Source organism: Lipomyces chichibuensis (assembly GCF_038497645.1).
Source record: "Lipomyces chichibuensis strain CBS 12929 unplaced genomic scaffold V1513scaffold_2, whole genome shotgun sequence".
Lineage (NCBI taxonomy): Eukaryota > Fungi > Ascomycota > Lipomycetes > Lipomycetales > Lipomycetaceae > Lipomyces > Lipomyces chichibuensis.
The window spans coordinates 681,850-698,156 of NW_027117454.1; the positions used below are offsets into that span (position 1 = coordinate 681,850).

Genomic DNA, 16,307 nt, shown 5'->3' on the forward strand with positions numbered 1-16,307 from the left:
TTCTCCCTGTATTTGAGGTTTCGGGACTTACTGGCAAAATATGTTGGTTATCTCCTACTAAAATTGAGGGCTTCCTTGCCACGATGCGAACAAGACATGCAAACAACCCTGAAGGACCAGGATTTGATGCCTTACAATTTTTCGTAATTCCGTTTGACTAGGCAACACTGTACCTATATTGCTGTCAGTACCTTGGTGGCTGCATGTCAGACCATGCACATGTGAACCACATGTGCCTGGCTGTTGATGACATGCGAGCCCATTAGGGTGGCGAGGAATGCCAAGGTAACTAGTAATTTCTGAGTGAAATTAGAATACAGGGAACTGTGGTACTGGGAAACGATATGAAAATCGCATGAGATAAATTTCAAACTTCAATCATGTGGCTTTCGATGAAGAGGGAACGATGCAAACCACAGGACCCGCAAAGGCAACCAGCCAGAACAGAACATTTTGGGCACACTCTCCGAGATTCCTTCGACAGCTCTAAATTAAATGACAGCCCGAACCGAAATCTTGGACCCTTGGTGTCCAGGTGGTTGTGGACCCCAGCATCTCACGCGCCAGATAGCAATCCACCCACCGTGAACAACGACTAAATTGCAACGAAGCCAATGCCAGGAAAAGCCGCAAACCGTTGCTGGATTGCGCCGCGCTTTACGATCAGCTTACGCACACTCAATAGCAACCGTAATAATGTAGGTTGTGGTTATTTTCCAGTACAAGATAAGTCCGCACCAATACGATAGTATCAAGGTGCAAACCCACGCTGACAGAGTTCCCGATTAGCAAGCTCGCTACACATGACAATGGTACCCTCAAGCTGGCACGGAATTATGAAATCGAATTTAATCCATTGGACTTCAAAAAATAAAATAAATCTTTGTATATACATGTTCTCATCGTTGCCACTGACCAAACTATTGTACAGGAACCTTCGATCGACTGTAGCAAACACATCCATCGAAAGAAATTTCAGAAAAGATTCTTGGGTGGTAGAGCGCGCTTAGCTGCCTTTTTGGCGTAACGTTTCTGTTTTAACAAGTGCGTTAGTCTGATAAACCTACAAAATGCTGACCTGCGACTTACGCCCTTGACTTTAATAATAAGTTCATCAGCCTCTGCAATAGCCTTCTCGCGCTTCGCACGTCTAAAAATGATAGAATTAGCATCAATATACATCAATATATGCGGAACCAATGATGATAGTAACATACCGCTCCTCAGCAGTTCTCTCGTGCTTGTGCAATTTGGGTCTAACAACTCCTTTCATACTCTTCTTGGACATCATCTTCTGGATACCAAACTTCTTGGTCATAGGTGGTAATGTCTTCTCTAATCCAAACTGCTTCGCTAATTTATACAAATCACTCTGTCGCCGCAACGAAATTTTTGGTTCATGGGCTTTCTTCGTCACGGGGTGATACGCAATCAAAAACGGATTGCGATCAGGTGCTGTAGTCAATGTCGGCTTCGATGCATACTGTTTTATTGGCACTGGTGGATATGTCTTGAAGAACCGGGCTAATACTGGCGGCAATTGCTTGAAAACCTCGAGTGCTGACTGTATACTTTTCGACGCCATTATGTATATCGAAATGTTATCCTCAGTCACTCACACTCTGAGAAAATTTGTCTATCCGATCTCTAAATTGATTCGTTTGTCGCCTTGGGCGCAGCACACTGTACAACCGCGGGAAATGGTTGATGAAAATAATAAGTACGTGGGAGGAGATGGTCCACCTGAGCTTCGGTTCAGCGTTCAACTTCCCTAACCCAGCCATTAAAGTTTATGGATTCACGACTCGTGTAAAATATTAGGGCGATATTATTTACCTTTTCTAAAAAGCATCGATTAATGACCAAGCCACAAAACAAGGACACGAAAATTGCAGAGTAGGCTCAGCTGTCACATTTTTGCTTATTATTGACGGCAAGGCACCGAAGTGCGAGATGTCGAAGCGATCTCCGTCACTGAATGAGAGACAGAGCCCGCCTCGGAAACGCGTCCAAATCAGGCATGAAGCGGAGATACGAGTCATCTCTGAGAGTCCGGACATTTCAGACAAATGGAGTGGGAAGCCTGCGGAGAATGGATATATGAGCGATGGCAGGGATCAGGAAGATTATGAGCAGGAGGATTATCAAGATGCAAAAGAACCACCTGCTGCTGCTGCTGCTGCTGTTGTTGCAGATTTGTATTTGGAGACCGTGAGTGGCCATTAACGGCCGTCCTATATAGCTGAATGTCCGTGTTAACTATAATTAGGTCGACCGGAAGAGACTGGATTTCGATTTTGAAAAGTTATGTTCCGTTTCACTTTCGAACGTTAACGTCTATGCCTGTTTAGTGTGCGGAAAATATTTCCAAGGCCAGTAAAGACTTCAGATTCTGACATCCGTTGACATCATAATTGACATACTATAGGTCGTGGCAAATCGTCACATGCCTATTTTCATAGTGTCGACGAGGATCACCATGTATTCATCAACTTACAAACACTCAAAGTCTACGTGCTTCCCGAATCGTATGAGGTCAAGTCCTCTGCCCTCGACGATATCAAATACGTAGTTAACCCAAATTTCACAAAGAAAGATGTGGCAATACTGGACAAAATGCCAATTGAATCATTTGATTTGAATCACAAGCCTTACCGACCTGGGTTTGTCGGCATGAATAATATCAAGCAAAATGATTATTTGAATGTGATAGTCCAAAGTTTGGCGCATGTTGCGCCGTTACGGAATTTCTTGATATTGGAAGACTTTGAGGGAAGGCCAGAACTAGGTAAGGATTTCCTAAGGTGATGCGAAAGGTTCTACCGTCCTGCTATTAACACGGCTTCGCAGTGCAACGACTCAGCATATTGGTACGAAAGCTATGGAATAGCCGAGCATTTAAGGGCCATGTCTCACCACATGAACTTCTGCAGCATGTTTCTGCTATTTCAAAGAAAAGGTTTCGAATTACCGAGCAGGCCGATCCCTTTGACTTTCTCAACTGGTTTCTCAATAACCTACATCTGGCCCTTGGTGGTTCGAAGACAAGATTGAAATCAAGCTTTGTACAAAAAATTTTTCAGGGAATAATACGAGTCGAATCACAAAGGATTACAACTCATGATGACGCGAGTGATCGCTTACGATTCGAAACCGACACAAAGATTCAACAGAGTGAGGTTCCATTTATGTTCTTGTCTCTCGATCTACCTCCGGCGCCTTTATTCCAAGGTGACATCGACAAGAATATTATTCCTCAGGTTAGAGGCAGATGAAAGTTCACAAATAGCCCTGCTACATAACTAACGCATGTGCAGGTCCCGCTGCAAACTATTCTTAGTAAATATGACGGGTCAACGACCCAAGAACTGGCCGGCGATCGCCGGCGGTACAAGATCACCGAGCTTCCGCCATTCCTCATTTTCCATATCAAACGGTTTACGAGGACAAACCTGATCGAAGAAATCAATCATACTGTAGTAACGTTCCAGTCAATAGCTTTAGACATGTCGCCATGTGAGTTTTCGCACCACTTTTGGTGTATGGTCCCGAGATTCTGATACTGATTATAGATGTTGATGGGGCTACTGAGCCAATGCTGTACGACTTGGTGGCCAATGTCACCCATGAGTCTGTATTTACACCGCAAGGGGAAGAAAAGCATGTATATCGCGTGCAACTAAAAGATAAGACCAGGGACGAGTGGCTCCAGATACAAGATTTGTACATTGAGAATATCCGGAGAGAGATTCTTTTCTTGAACGAGAGCTGCATACAGATTTGGGAGCGACGGCGATAAAATATTGTATACTATGTCAAATATTGTGCATTGGAAAGCAAGTGTAACAGTAATTATATAATAGTTGGTTGGAAACTGTCTCAATGAATACTTCAACGTTGTCAAGTCAGCAATCGACTTGACCGTTGCTCTTCGACGGCAACTTTGTAGCAAGTTCTATGTAGAACTCACAAATGATCCATTTGTGTTCGGCTCAATGTACTGCAGTGAATTATAGGTACATCACTCTCAGGTACAACTATCTGGTCAATAGGTCAATTTTCCATTTCATCGCGAGATGCCGATGACCCGCAGCTGACCATTACATGGTTCGATGCCTGATCTCCATAAACTTGATGTGAGGCGCTCCATTGAGCAGGGAGCGCTTACTATGAAACGACAGTCTACGTTCCTGTTGATCAGCTCTTGTGTGACACACCCGAGAGCCATGTAGGATGATGCGCTCTCGTGCCTCATTCCAACAATGTCCAAAACCAACATTTCGGAGCGTATAAACAATCGCAAATATGCCATTATATATCACAGAATGATATAGACAACGACTGACGCAACATTTAAATATTAAAAATATCTCTAGATCAGGGGACCGAGCAACATCGCGACAGCAATCGTAAGACAGACGCAATCCTCCTGCCCAGTCAAACAGATCAGAACAACACACCTCCCAAGGACAATCGGACATTACGAAACTTCGTCTGTGCGGGAAATTTCTATCCAGAATGTCTAGATAGGAAGTGGTCATGTGGGTTGCTTTAGCATGGCAATATGACATGGCATCTATAGAAAATTGAAGACGCATGCATCAAACCTTGCATAATTTATATTAAATCACAGATCTATGAAGGGAACTACCGCTTAGGCTAAAGGAGATTAATTTGCTATATTAAATGCACCCATGTAAGTAACGCTATAAAACGCCCAATATCCTAGTTATCCCATCCCAGCTTGTTACATACAATGTAATCGCAGTCGAATATACACGGCAGAAAAATCACTGAATGTTCTGCATCATTTTTCGGGCAGCAAATTTGGCTTGTGCTGCTTCATGTCTGCAACGGAAGTTAATAAATATTACAAATTGAAAGTTATATAGACATAAATACCTTCTCAGCTCATCTGGAACTTTACTTAGCGCGCTCTTGGAGAGCATCTGCTTCAAGTCATAGAACGTATCCTGATCGTCATTAGACAAAAATGTCATTGCAACGCCCGATTTACCGGCACGACCAGTCCGACCGATACGATGAGTGTAGTCCTCAATGTTTTTCGCCATGTTGAAATTCAAGACCAGACTAACGTCCGGAACGTCAATACCACGGCCAGCCAAATCTGTCGCCACCAAAGCATCGGCTTCGCCATCACGGAGCTGCTTTAGGGCAGCCTCTCGCTGGTCTTGTGACTTGCCACCGTGCAATATAACAGCTTTCCATCCAATTCTGTTTAGCTCACGCGCGACCATATCGCAGTTCTTCTTGATATTGACAAAGACAATAACAGGTGCTTGAAATTCACCGGAGTTTAAAATCTCACCCATGCGGCGCCTTCGTTTTTCCTCAGTTGTGACAAATTCGACTCTTTGTTCAACAGTGCCGACAGCCTGACCGGCGCTTCCAATGATAACGGTTGCAGGGCGCCGCAAATATTGTCTTGCTATTCGCTCAATAGCAGGTGGCATAGTAGCAGTATACATCATGGTCTGCCGATACCTGTCCTTTCCTCCAAGATAGGTCGACATTAACCGTGCGTTTTCGGCGTCGTCATTGTCTGGCTTAGTGTTCGTAACCGGCAGTGCCTCTAGAATTTTATTGACTTGCTCTTCAAATCCAAGGTCGATCATTCGATCCGCTTCATCCATGATCACATAGCAGCACTGGCTAAGAACCAAAACTCGTCGCTCGATGCAGTCCACCAAGCGACCTGGAGTTGCGATAACGATCTCAGCGCCTTCCTGTAATGCGAAAGACTGCTCAGAAATAGTGTGACCACCGACTATGGACACACAACGGAAACCAAGTCTGTTACAAAATTTCCGAGTCTCCGTCTCGATCTGTTGGGCCAGCTCTCTTGTAGGCGCTAAGATGATAGCGTAGGGACCATCAGATTTCGTGACTTCGTTCAGAACTGGCATCTCAATGATATATGATAGTAGGGGCAAGACGAAACTCGCAGTTTTACCGCTACCAGTCTCGGCAACACCGATAACGTCACGGCAGGAGAGTGCAACGGGAATAGCTGCTCTTTGAATTGCTGAGGGTTCTTTGTACCCCACCTCCTCAACAGCGCGCAAGATTTCGGGTGGTAATCCAGACTCTTCCCATGATCGCATAGGATTCGGCACCGATCCACCTTTTGTAGAAATACTGAAATCCTCCTTAAATATTCGCCAATCACGTTCTTTCATTTTGTCAAGAGGCTTCTCGCTCCAATGCATGTTGTCCCAATCCGTATCTTTCTTCTTACGCGGTATGTCTTGCAATTCTAGTGCGCGTTTCTTCTTTTCCTCAGCCTCGCCCGTGTTCTTCAATCCAAGTGATGCGGACACTTCGCCACGGTAAATAGGATTGTAGTCTGAAAACGTATCATCCTCCGTCTTCCAGTCAAATGTGAATTTTCGGTCGGAAGCAGTCCTCCGCCGTTTTTGTCGTCGTACTTCGGCAATACCCATATACCTCTCTCGCAATAACTTCGTTTCGGGATCCAAATTTTCCGTTTCTGAAGGCGGACTTGGAACCTTCGCTGCATCACGACTCGATCCTTTAAAGTTCCGAGAATCTCCCTTCTGCTGTTGCATACTTCGTGGGGCAGACGGGACCGGTGTACTATTAGTCGATGAAGTTCCATTGGTCGTAATACTGTTCGTGCTCGTGGTACTGTTAGATGTGCCGTTTTGTTGATGTTGTTGCTGCTTCGCTTCTCTTTCTTTGGCAAGTTTCTCTAACGCAATACGCTCTCTATCTTTCTTCGATAAAAATTTGGGCTGTAGAAGCGAATTTGTCAGTACTTGCATGCGAAAGTAGCAGCAGGAAAATTTAGATAAATACGGATGAATACCTTCGCCAAAGCCGCCTCTTCGTCTCTTTTTTTCTGAATTATTTCGTCAACGGACATTGGCCCACGTCGAGCTGCCTGCGATGCCATATTTCGCAGTAAGTATGAAGCTAATCAGACAAGCTCGGCTGACTATCTCGCGATCTAAAATTTGAGTGGAGATTGGAAGCTTCGCGAAAAGTTTTGTATGGTGCAGGAAACACGTGACTCAAATTCCCAATGATTCGTTCACACTTCAGCAAGATGTTTTCAAACTGAAAAATATACAAGATCACATATTTCAGTGTAATACTCCATTCTAAATGTTAAGTCAACGGTAGCACATTTGTATTCAGCAGGTCCTTCTAAACGCGTCGGCGAAAAAATAATATGGCCCCGCACTTCCAGAATCATTACCAAGCACTGTCTCTGCCACATCCACCACATAATCCAGAACTAGATATAGCGACTATTCGGAAGGCCTATCACGCCGCGTTACTGCGATACCATCCTGATAAACTGCGAGATATTGGTAATGATATCTTCACGGTCGCGATAGATGAGATATTACAAGCATATTCGACCCTCTCGTCACCTATCAGACGGCAGAAATATGACGCGGAATTGCTTGACCTTGGCGAAGAAGAAAACCGAGTCACGAGAATACATGCACAAGCAGAAGGTATCGATTTGGATGAGTTTGACGAAGGTAATTTATGTGTCGCTCATATGCTAGATGGCGACGAAGAGTCAGATGGATGTCGAGTGCAGACAACTGACAATTGCTTGATTCAGCATGTGTGGTATCGCGGATGTAGATGCGGCAAGAAATATGCATATGTTTTATCTGAAGCTATGCTAGAAGATGCGGTGAGTGACATCGATGCGGAGGAGGACGATGGGGAAGTGTTGGTGCAATGCCTTCGGTGCAGTACCTGGATTCGTGTTTTGTTTACCACTGTATAATTAGCATCTCATTTAATATGTCTGGCGTTAAGTGGTGCTTTGTCATTTATATAGAAATAAGGACAATATTTATCATACTTCGCTACAAAACAAATCACACAAATGCGACTTAGGACGTAACAAAGCACGGTACACCCCACTACAAATACTGGTAAATGCCAAGTGTATATCGCCAAAAGTACTATCAAGAACCCCACCCAATAATCAATGACCTTCAACGTTATTCCACTTATTCTACTTCACGACCTTCTAGCATTGCTTCCTCCGGTCCATGCGCTCAGCTGACCGAATGCATCTGGACTAACCCTACCAGAATCATCAAACCTCACTGTGTGTTCACGCTGAACTGGAATATCGCGAGATTGCTGCTGTGGTTGCGTGGGTGATTGCTGCTTATCCAGGAACGGATTGCGATGGCCTGGCTTAAGAGCGCGATTTTCCTCTTGAGGTTTAGCAGCACCGTTTATCTGCGTTCTGCTCATATCAGTTGGAGCTGGCGGGATGCCACCTACCGGAAGTGCAACAGGGGAGGAATAATAGTCGGGATGAGAGTAGAGTGACAAGATCGTAGATTTATCAACCTTGGGACCATATCCAGTTTGCATTGGCTGCTGCAAAGCAAATGGTTGCTGCTGTAGCTGTGTTGGCTGCTGCGTATGCTGCGGTGGCAGAGGCTGTTGTTGCGACAGCGGCGGGGGAAGGGGAGGTTGTTGGATGTCACTACTCGATGTATGATATTGATAAAATCCTGTCCGTTGTGGTTGCTGTGACACAGGTTGTTGCGGTTGAGATTGTTGGAGTGATGCATCTTGGGTGAGAGGCGGTTGTAGAGGCGGGAACAAGATATTAGATTGTGGCATTTGTGGATAGCCAGTAGCCTGTAGCCCTTGGAGGCCGGTAGGTTGGGAAAACAACGGGCTAGCCACTGTATGCTGCTGCTGATGCTGCTGCGCAGGTAAGAATTGGACCTGCGACGGCTGCTGCGGTGGCTGCTGCCCGAAGAGAGGATTCGACGAGTGCGTCTGCGCAGAGAGGGCCTGGCTTGGCTGCAGTGACATATTTTGGAACGCGGATGTCAGGGAAGCCGGTTGTTGAGAGCTAGGCTTGTTGACGAGACCGGCGACAAGGTCCGTCGACTGATAAGCACCTGTAGACTGTTGCGGCTTCTGACGAGATGAGTGTGTTTCCAAAAGCTGCGAATTAATTGCCGTCGGGATAACACCATTCTGCGTGCCCGATAGTTGTGGCGAGAAAAAAGAGCTATCATACTGCTGCGGCTGTTGCGGCTGTATCTGGCGTTGCTGATATGAAATACCCGCGTCCAATCCATTGGTAGGCTGCAGTGCCGGATTATAACTACTTGTTTGAGGTGCGAGCTGATTGGGCTGCTGAGGACCTGCTCCGAAGGATGGAAAGTGTTGGCTGGCGTCCGAAGCCAGGTTAAAAGGTTGCGGTGCACCAGTGACCATAGGGCTTTGGAACCAGGGAGGAGGATGTGGAGGTGGTTGGAAATTTTGAGGTATGCCCGTAAGCTGCGGAGGTAGTTGCTGCTGTTGACTCTGCTCTGGAGCACCAGTCGGCTGCGCAAATTGTGGAGGTATACCAGTCGGTGGTTGGAATTGCTGAACTGGAAACACGCCTATCGCATTCCCGAACTGATCGTACACTGTTTGGCTCGGGCCAAACTGAGTTCCCGTGTATTGAGCCTGCTGAGAATTCGGCGCACCAGTAACGTTTCTGCTTGGAACTTGCGATGTCTCACTCGACGAGGGTCCCGAATTACCTGGTCTCGCCGGTAATGCAGGTCGTTTTTCAGACTCGTCTTGGTTTGTCAAATATTCGATTGCGGTAAGGAGGTCACCTTTGGATTTAGTCAAAGCCTCGAGATTTCGCTTCCGATCGTTGAAACCCATATCCAAGAGTTTGTAGATTTTGTCCTCATATTCATAATCGTCGTCATACTCATAAGTCTCTTTCACTGTATTCCGTCGATCATTCAGATGATAAATGTCATCGTTTTTGTGCCTTCTGCTGCGACTTGATTCTTGAGAATCAACATGATTGCCCCCATCGGACTGATCCTTCTTACTTCTTCTGAACCATCTCGAGGACGAGGAGGACGATGGGCCAGACCGGCTCGATGAATTGTACTCATTGTCATATGCCGCTCGCTCTTGTGTGAAACCTTCCATATCTCGTCTGAATTTTCCTCTTTCGTACTTATCCCGAATGTAGCGCTCGACTACACTGGAAGCCAGACAGTCAGCATGCAGCCTCCACTACAAACAGCATGAGTCATCTCAATAAATACCTATCGTCATCACCATCATACTTGCCCAAATAACGACTTCTCTCATTATTTGGATCCCAAATCGAGTTCGCTTTCTTATTTCCCATTTCCTTCATGGCCTGAAACAACAGAAGTCAGCAATCGGAATCCTATTAGGGAACAACTAATTGAACATACGAAGATCTGCTCGGTGGTCCAGGCATCTACACTCAGGCTTTTAACCTTGGAGATATGAGTTCCCATCTTCCGATGGATTCCCGCACATCGAATGCACAAGAAGACGCCGAGCTAAGCTGTTAATCTTATATCCAAGGCCATTGATTCCATCAACATACATTCCAGCTCGCCCATCCTTTCCATTTGTTAGGGACCTGATCACATGGTTCACGCATCACCGAAGAGTGTTACAACATACCTGGATTTCGGGCACCGCAGTCCGCGCAGCGTCGATTCTCGGGAAGCTCGTACAGTTCCCGGAGTAGCGCCTCGTTCTTGACTTGTTGACGCTTCGACATATTATAGGAACCTTAAATGAAGAATTAGTTGTTTCCGTGACAAATGAAATTTTTGGGAGAGTCTAGGCGATGATGGAGAGGCGGCATATGACAGACAAGTTGCAGCAACGGTCATCGAAGAAGCCTCGTAGAAGCCTCGATTTTCAGGAGGCGCCGCCTTGTTTTCGAGGCAAGTAATTGGAAATCGCTCGATCAGGGGTAAGAGACTTACGTTGTCGGCAATACAGGTTATTATTACCTTCTTGTGTGTCTTCCTAACTGGAAATCTAATAATTACGATCTGAGTTATTCGCAGTGGTTCCTGGTGACCATGGCCAGCAACTCTCCGCCACTAGCAAATAAGAAATGGGGGGAATATTGGCTGCACCATAGAGCTGCATCTATCAAATCAAACATTCGCCTATAAATTATCTCGGTGACGAGCATCACGAATATAACAACAACATGATTGTATCATGATTTTTTTATATATAGTGGTCGTTGTGACGTTACACAAAATCTCCACGACTTCGTGTAACATGCCAATACATGCTTAAACTGAGACGTTCTCTAGATCGGTTTGGTTCGTCAGACACTTACTCTTCACAATTTTTTTTTAAATACACACGCCTGATGCGACCCGACCCGATCCGATCAGGTTTTGTGTAAAATGGTAAATATCAATTCGAATAGCAAATCAGATAGCGGCGTAAGTAATTGACATTTGAATTTAGTCTCGGAAGGGAATGTCCGCCGCCGAAAAAGCGACGCGTCTTCTCGCTTTTTTCCATGACTCCCTCTCATTCTTCGCAATAAAAGATATCGAGCGGCAAGGCGCGAAAGCAACAGGAATTAACTCCATGCAAATCAAGGATATTTTGCAGGGCCTTATCGACGACGGACTGGTGCGATGCGAGAAGATTGGTTCTGGTAATTATTACTGGAGTTTCCCATCCGACGCAAGCCGTAGCCGTATACTCAAACTCGAGAGTATGCGGAACAAGGTAGAAGCTGGCAACGAGAACGTTGCATTGTTAGAGGAGAAGTTGCAGCTTGAAAGTGCCGCGAGGGAGAAGACGGTACAACGTCCTTGCAGAACAATTGTTGTACGAATCGACTAAATTAGTTAATTAGGAGGAGAGAGAAGTGCTGCTAAAAGATGTTGACGCCAAACAATCAAATCTATCCGCATTGAATGCTGCTATTTCGAAGTACAGTGATTGTGATCCAGAGCTGTTGGAAATCCAACAGCATGCTCTCGCCAAGGCGAAAGAAGCTGTTAACAGATGGACAGGTAAATCGTTTTGCATGTATATTCGGACAGCAAAGAAGAGAGCCAATATTAACCTATATAGATAACATTTTTTCGGTGATAGGGTACTTCCGTGAACAGGGGACCGACGTACAGATGGTGTATAAAGAATTTGGTATTCCAGATGATCTTGACTCGGTCTCCTAGGGGGTTCAGTACTCCTCTTCTGACTGTTAATGAGGTGGTAATGTTGACAGCAGATTCCATTTATACATAGAATCCTCATGTAATTCGGAGAATATTGCTAAGCTATTACTAATACACTCAAAGTCAATCTTTTGCATTCAAAAAGGGCCTGCCGCGGGTATAAATCCAGTTGTGATCTCTCACCAACGTAATTACTATGCCCAAAAAATGCCGAATAGGAGAGCGCGCTCTTAACAAGCATAATTGAGATTCAAGATACAGAAGTCGCAATTTCAAAGATGAACTAATCATGGCTTCCGACAAGCATTGTTCCGAGTTAATGGTAACGCTGTCGTCCACACGAAGGTCTTCCACAGTAACCCTTGTGACAGCCGTCTTTGAGGGGATGGATCGATAAATATGACCCACCGGCGTTTGCAAGTTCTGGGTCGTCATGTTGCGTCGCTGTAACGATGCAGTTTCAACTGCCACCCCCGCCTTTTAACGATACAGACGATAAGACCGCTGGCCCATCAGCTATACACGACTCAGAGGCTACATTCAATGCCTAGCGAACCGAATTCCAGAATCCAACCGGCATTGAACTCAATCCGGTCGTTCCGTTGAAATATACACAATAATTAAGTATAAATGACATTCTCGGCGATAGGTTGACTCTCTGAGCAACAGACAATGCATTGATGATTTCACTACTCTCTGTTTGCACGTCCTGGAACTCCCTCGGGAATGCTTAGCTTCTTTTACCCTCGCGGTCACCAATATGGGATGCCAAGGCCCTGGTTACGACGTGGAAAGTTTTATCGTTCGTTCAAACCATTGGCATCGGTATTTAGATGAGGCTACTGCTTTCGATGACGGTCATTAGCCCGACAATCATCCAACCCAGTCTCCATTCTCGAATGAATTGCTGTTTTTCTGCGTGCTATTTCAGTTTGTAGTGTGATATGGGATGCCAAACTTTTGCGGCTAAATTTGTAGGTTGAGCAATTAATCCATACTCGCCGGGGCTTCGTGTACATGATGCTACTCTGGCAGTCATCACGTCTAACATGTACGTAGACGAATAGGGGCAGTTTCTCGATTTATCAGTCAAAGCGCACTTTCCGCGTCAAATGCAAATCAAAACAAAGTGTTGTACACTGGAAGAAGAGGTTGGAGAAGCGCGTGCACATCCCAGCCGCGAATACTGACAACTCTCGGTCTAGTCCGACCGAAGAGGCGTATTATACGGAACAAGGTAAATAAACAGTCTTGGTTTTTTGAGTACTGTCGAAAGTTTTCCAGTGTTCCGTCTTACGGTGCAGTATGCTTCCCCACAACTGTAAATGGTGTCAGTGAGGCACATCCGGCATATTTGTTGCTTAGGTGCCAATGAATGAGATGCGCGAGGAAGATGATTGACTTGCTTGGATGTCTATGACAAGCCGCATATCAGGCGCACGAATCAGCAAGGCCGGGTATCACATTTACTTGCTATGTTATTATTATCAAGTATGATTTCGCCGACTTTTGGTGGCAAGTTGAATTTTTGAAAAATTATAATACGCGTAAACCGAGGATGGTAATTACTTGAGACAACATAACCTCTCCTATTTATGCATAGGATGTATAAGATCATAAATAAAGCCTAACCAATAACAAAACCTCAAATAATTCACTACTAACACACATTTGGAAAATAACAAAAATTCATGGGCCCACGGTATTTAAAACAATGTATCGATATATTTACAAAAACGCCGATTTCCGAATGACGCGCTTTTGTTGCTTCATTTCACGAATGGAAAATTGATCCAATTCTTTGTACACGTTTTGTAGACACTACTTTGACGAACGGCTAGTGCGACGACGAGACTCTCCCGATCGTGCACAAGAAGTAGATATCTGACGGGCTCTCCGTCTGTTTGGCGACGACGACATTGAAGACTTTGAAAATCGTTGCCTTCTACTGGATGAACCCTCGGAAATGTCTGAATCGTCTTCAAAGTCATTGTCATCTGCGGATCGACCACCTCGAGCATGAGTCCGGATGTGCTGGGCAAGATTATCAGAGCGAGAGAAGCTCTTGGAACATTCTTCGCATTTGAAGGCTGTCGTAGGACGTTAGTGTAAGATTTTCCCAATAGCAGCATTGAAAACCGTACGTTTCTCGCGAGTGTGTAGACTTCGGAAATGACGCTTTAGATGCTCGTGCCTTCTGAATCGTCTGTTGCAGTGGGCGCAAACAAAAGCCTTGCTGGGATCCTCGATCAGACTCGGCTTTCGGCCACGTCTCTGAATGTAGTCTCTAACGATTACAGGAGAGTTCTCGTTGAAGGAAGTGACCATTGGTGTGGAGCAGGGCATCGTAGGAATCTCAGGAACTGACGAGGAGCCGCAAAAGTTGGATGACATTCGACCAACCGACATGGGAGACTGCGCGGGAGAAATGAGAGATGACGATAAGGTGTTGTCGAACATCAGCATATTGTCACTGATCACCGAGCTTGGAGAGCCACAGATGATGTCCTGTGGCTCATATTCAGAATCTGTACTGTCACTACCGCTAGATGCAAGTCGCGGAAGATCAAAGTCGTTGACAAAAGTCCTATCATAGTGACATGTGCCATAAAAGCTCTCATCTGGGACCGATACTGGAGTGAGCAAGCCGTCGTGGCTACTTTTCAGCGAATCTGAACCAGCAAATATTCGCATGTATGGTGCCATCAGAGGATACGAATGCATCTCAATCGACTTGGGATCGCAGAATGTTATAATGGAGGGCGCGACGGAGGACGCGCGGAAAGAGTCAGAGTAGGATTCGTCTTGTGGAGAAGACGGAGGATAGTATACTTCCGACAGGTCAATATCAATGCATTGTACAAATCAATAGCAGTTACATACCACTGCTAATGAAATCATCAGCAGGAGTCGCTGGTGAGGAGTCGTAGCATCTGAGTGGTAGCGGATAGACTTGGGAAGGGACCACAACAGGTTGGTGGCTATGGGGGCGTGGCCGTCCAAGACTATTATTTCTAGTTAGCATGACAATCGTGCACAAAATGAATTTGGTGGCATACTTTTGAGGTTCATAGGAGACGGGTGAATATTCCGGAACGATAGGAACAGTTTGCATCGCGAAAGTGGAAAATAGAGAGCAAAAGGTAAAGAGTGCGATCAACAACGTAAAGAATGACAGGCAAAGTAAAGAATGGATCGAGACTGATCAAGTGGTATAGATAATTCGTGAAATAGCGTTTGCAGTCGGTTGGACGGAGTCCAGTGGTCAGTAAATGGTAACACAGGCAAGAGAGAGGATGTGGAGGAGCATATATATAAATTTGCCCGAGATCGACAGAAAGAACAAGCGGAGCACGTTGCGATCAGAGTGCGTACAGGCGACAGAGTACAAACAAGCAAGACTGCGACCGAGGCGAACAAACAAGATACCGGATGCAGAGAAGAATTGAACAGGGTACGTTTAATGTGACCAGGGCCATAGAGGGACTGGCTAGCAAGGACAGCGGTAAACGGGAAAAACTAGATACCGAGACAACGTCCGACTTGAATGAAGAGCACGTGGAAGCCACGATGCAGCACGACCCCTGCCTTTGTTAAAGCAGAACAATCGTGATGGAGGAGCAGTGATGAGAATTCGTGAAGGAATGGTGCTGGCAGCCGCGGGAGACACTATCCCCGGGGTGTCGTATTGAGTCTGGCTTGTACCCGGGATATTGTGGACGTGGAAACACTGGCTAGACAAAACTGGCCAGCCTCAAAACCGGTTGGCCCAAGCCGCAAGCACTGGCCATCACAATGACAATGCTAACACTGGCCGCGTGAACGATCTACAATTAACGATTGTTCTACAAGAAGACCGACCGCGATATCAATGACGACCAAGTTGCAGGTCGGCTGCTCTCACAACCTTGTCACGGGCAGCATGCGCTCGCCCGCCCGACGCGAATCTGCTGGAGCCGAGTAATTAACAGCTAAGTTAGGCAATATAGAAGGATATTCTAAACGCATCCTCCAGTTAGTAAGTAATATCCCAGGACATATCACAACCCGCACTGCTGTTCTTTGCATTTTATAAGTGGTTGTTTGTTGCCGTAAGCAGGGACAGGTCAAATTCCAAGGCTCATGCCCAGCAATAGCCACAGTTCAGTGGAGTGTATCACGCGGGTGAAGGATGGACGTACTTTTAGCCCATATAACGTGCAGTCATCGTCGTTCGGCAGGTGGACTAGGCTGTCTATCATCATGCCTGTCAATTGTCAACGGCTCGGTTCC

At 45.7% G+C, this 16,307-nt stretch overlaps 7 protein-coding genes across 7 annotated transcripts; 3 read left to right on the plus strand and 4 right to left on the minus strand.

Annotated features, from left to right (window-relative positions):
- Positions 1 to 854: 854 nt before the first annotated feature.
- On the minus strand, positions 855 to 1,804 carry V1513DRAFT_436745 (mitochondrial 54S ribosomal protein mL59). Its single transcript, XM_066896821.1, has 3 exons — positions 1,218 to 1,804; positions 1,090 to 1,150; positions 855 to 1,032 (listed from the first exon to the last, which is right to left on the minus strand). The coding sequence occupies exons 1-3, from the start codon at positions 1,583 to 1,585 to the stop codon at positions 976 to 978; spliced, it is 486 nt and encodes a 161-aa protein (XP_066756312.1). The 5' UTR covers positions 1,586 to 1,804; the 3' UTR covers positions 855 to 975.
- Positions 1,805 to 1,825: 21 nt separating this feature from the next.
- V1513DRAFT_436747 (uncharacterized protein) lies at positions 1,826 to 3,936 on the plus strand. The gene is made up of 6 exons (XM_066896822.1): positions 1,826 to 2,211; positions 2,270 to 2,372; positions 2,429 to 2,788; positions 2,851 to 3,260; positions 3,318 to 3,516; positions 3,573 to 3,936. The coding sequence occupies exons 1-6, from the start codon at positions 1,954 to 1,956 to the stop codon at positions 3,797 to 3,799; spliced, it is 1,557 nt and encodes a 518-aa protein (XP_066756313.1). The 5' UTR covers positions 1,826 to 1,953; the 3' UTR covers positions 3,800 to 3,936.
- A 721-nt stretch (positions 3,937 to 4,657) lies between these two features.
- On the minus strand, positions 4,658 to 7,040 carry V1513DRAFT_477096 (P-loop containing nucleoside triphosphate hydrolase protein). The gene is made up of 3 exons (XM_066900229.1): positions 6,851 to 7,040; positions 4,903 to 6,776; positions 4,658 to 4,848 (listed from the first exon to the last, which is right to left on the minus strand). The coding sequence occupies exons 1-3, from the start codon at positions 6,935 to 6,937 to the stop codon at positions 4,791 to 4,793; spliced, it is 2,019 nt and encodes a 672-aa protein (XP_066756314.1). The 5' UTR covers positions 6,938 to 7,040; the 3' UTR covers positions 4,658 to 4,790.
- Positions 7,019 to 7,869, plus strand: V1513DRAFT_436755 (uncharacterized protein). The gene has a single exon (XM_066896823.1). It carries the CDS (start codon positions 7,217 to 7,219, stop codon positions 7,790 to 7,792), a length of 576 nt encoding a protein of 191 aa, XP_066756315.1. The 5' UTR covers positions 7,019 to 7,216; the 3' UTR covers positions 7,793 to 7,869.
- Positions 7,817 to 10,809, minus strand: V1513DRAFT_436758 (uncharacterized protein). Its single transcript, XM_066896824.1, has 5 exons — positions 10,498 to 10,809; positions 10,418 to 10,434; positions 10,260 to 10,370; positions 10,104 to 10,201; positions 7,817 to 10,039 (listed from the first exon to the last, which is right to left on the minus strand). The coding sequence occupies exons 1-5, from the start codon at positions 10,595 to 10,597 to the stop codon at positions 8,032 to 8,034; spliced, it is 2,334 nt and encodes a 777-aa protein (XP_066756316.1). The 5' UTR covers positions 10,598 to 10,809; the 3' UTR covers positions 7,817 to 8,031.
- Positions 10,810 to 11,070: 261 nt separating this feature from the next.
- Positions 11,071 to 12,176, plus strand: V1513DRAFT_482588 (meiotic nuclear division protein 1). Its single transcript, XM_066900394.1, has 4 exons — positions 11,071 to 11,285; positions 11,311 to 11,655; positions 11,711 to 11,870; positions 11,932 to 12,176. Exons 1-4 carry the CDS (start codon positions 11,247 to 11,249, stop codon positions 12,033 to 12,035), a joined length of 648 nt encoding a protein of 215 aa, XP_066756317.1. The 5' UTR covers positions 11,071 to 11,246; the 3' UTR covers positions 12,036 to 12,176.
- A 1,680-nt stretch (positions 12,177 to 13,856) lies between these two features.
- On the minus strand, positions 13,857 to 15,150 carry V1513DRAFT_373003 (uncharacterized protein; the record flags this gene model as incomplete). Its single annotated transcript, XM_066894806.1, has 4 exons — positions 13,857 to 14,125; positions 14,180 to 14,866; positions 14,919 to 15,040; positions 15,095 to 15,150. 4 exons carry the CDS (start codon positions 15,148 to 15,150, stop codon positions 13,857 to 13,859), a joined length of 1,134 nt encoding a protein of 377 aa, XP_066756318.1.
- Between the last annotated feature and the right edge of the window lie 1,157 nt (positions 15,151 to 16,307).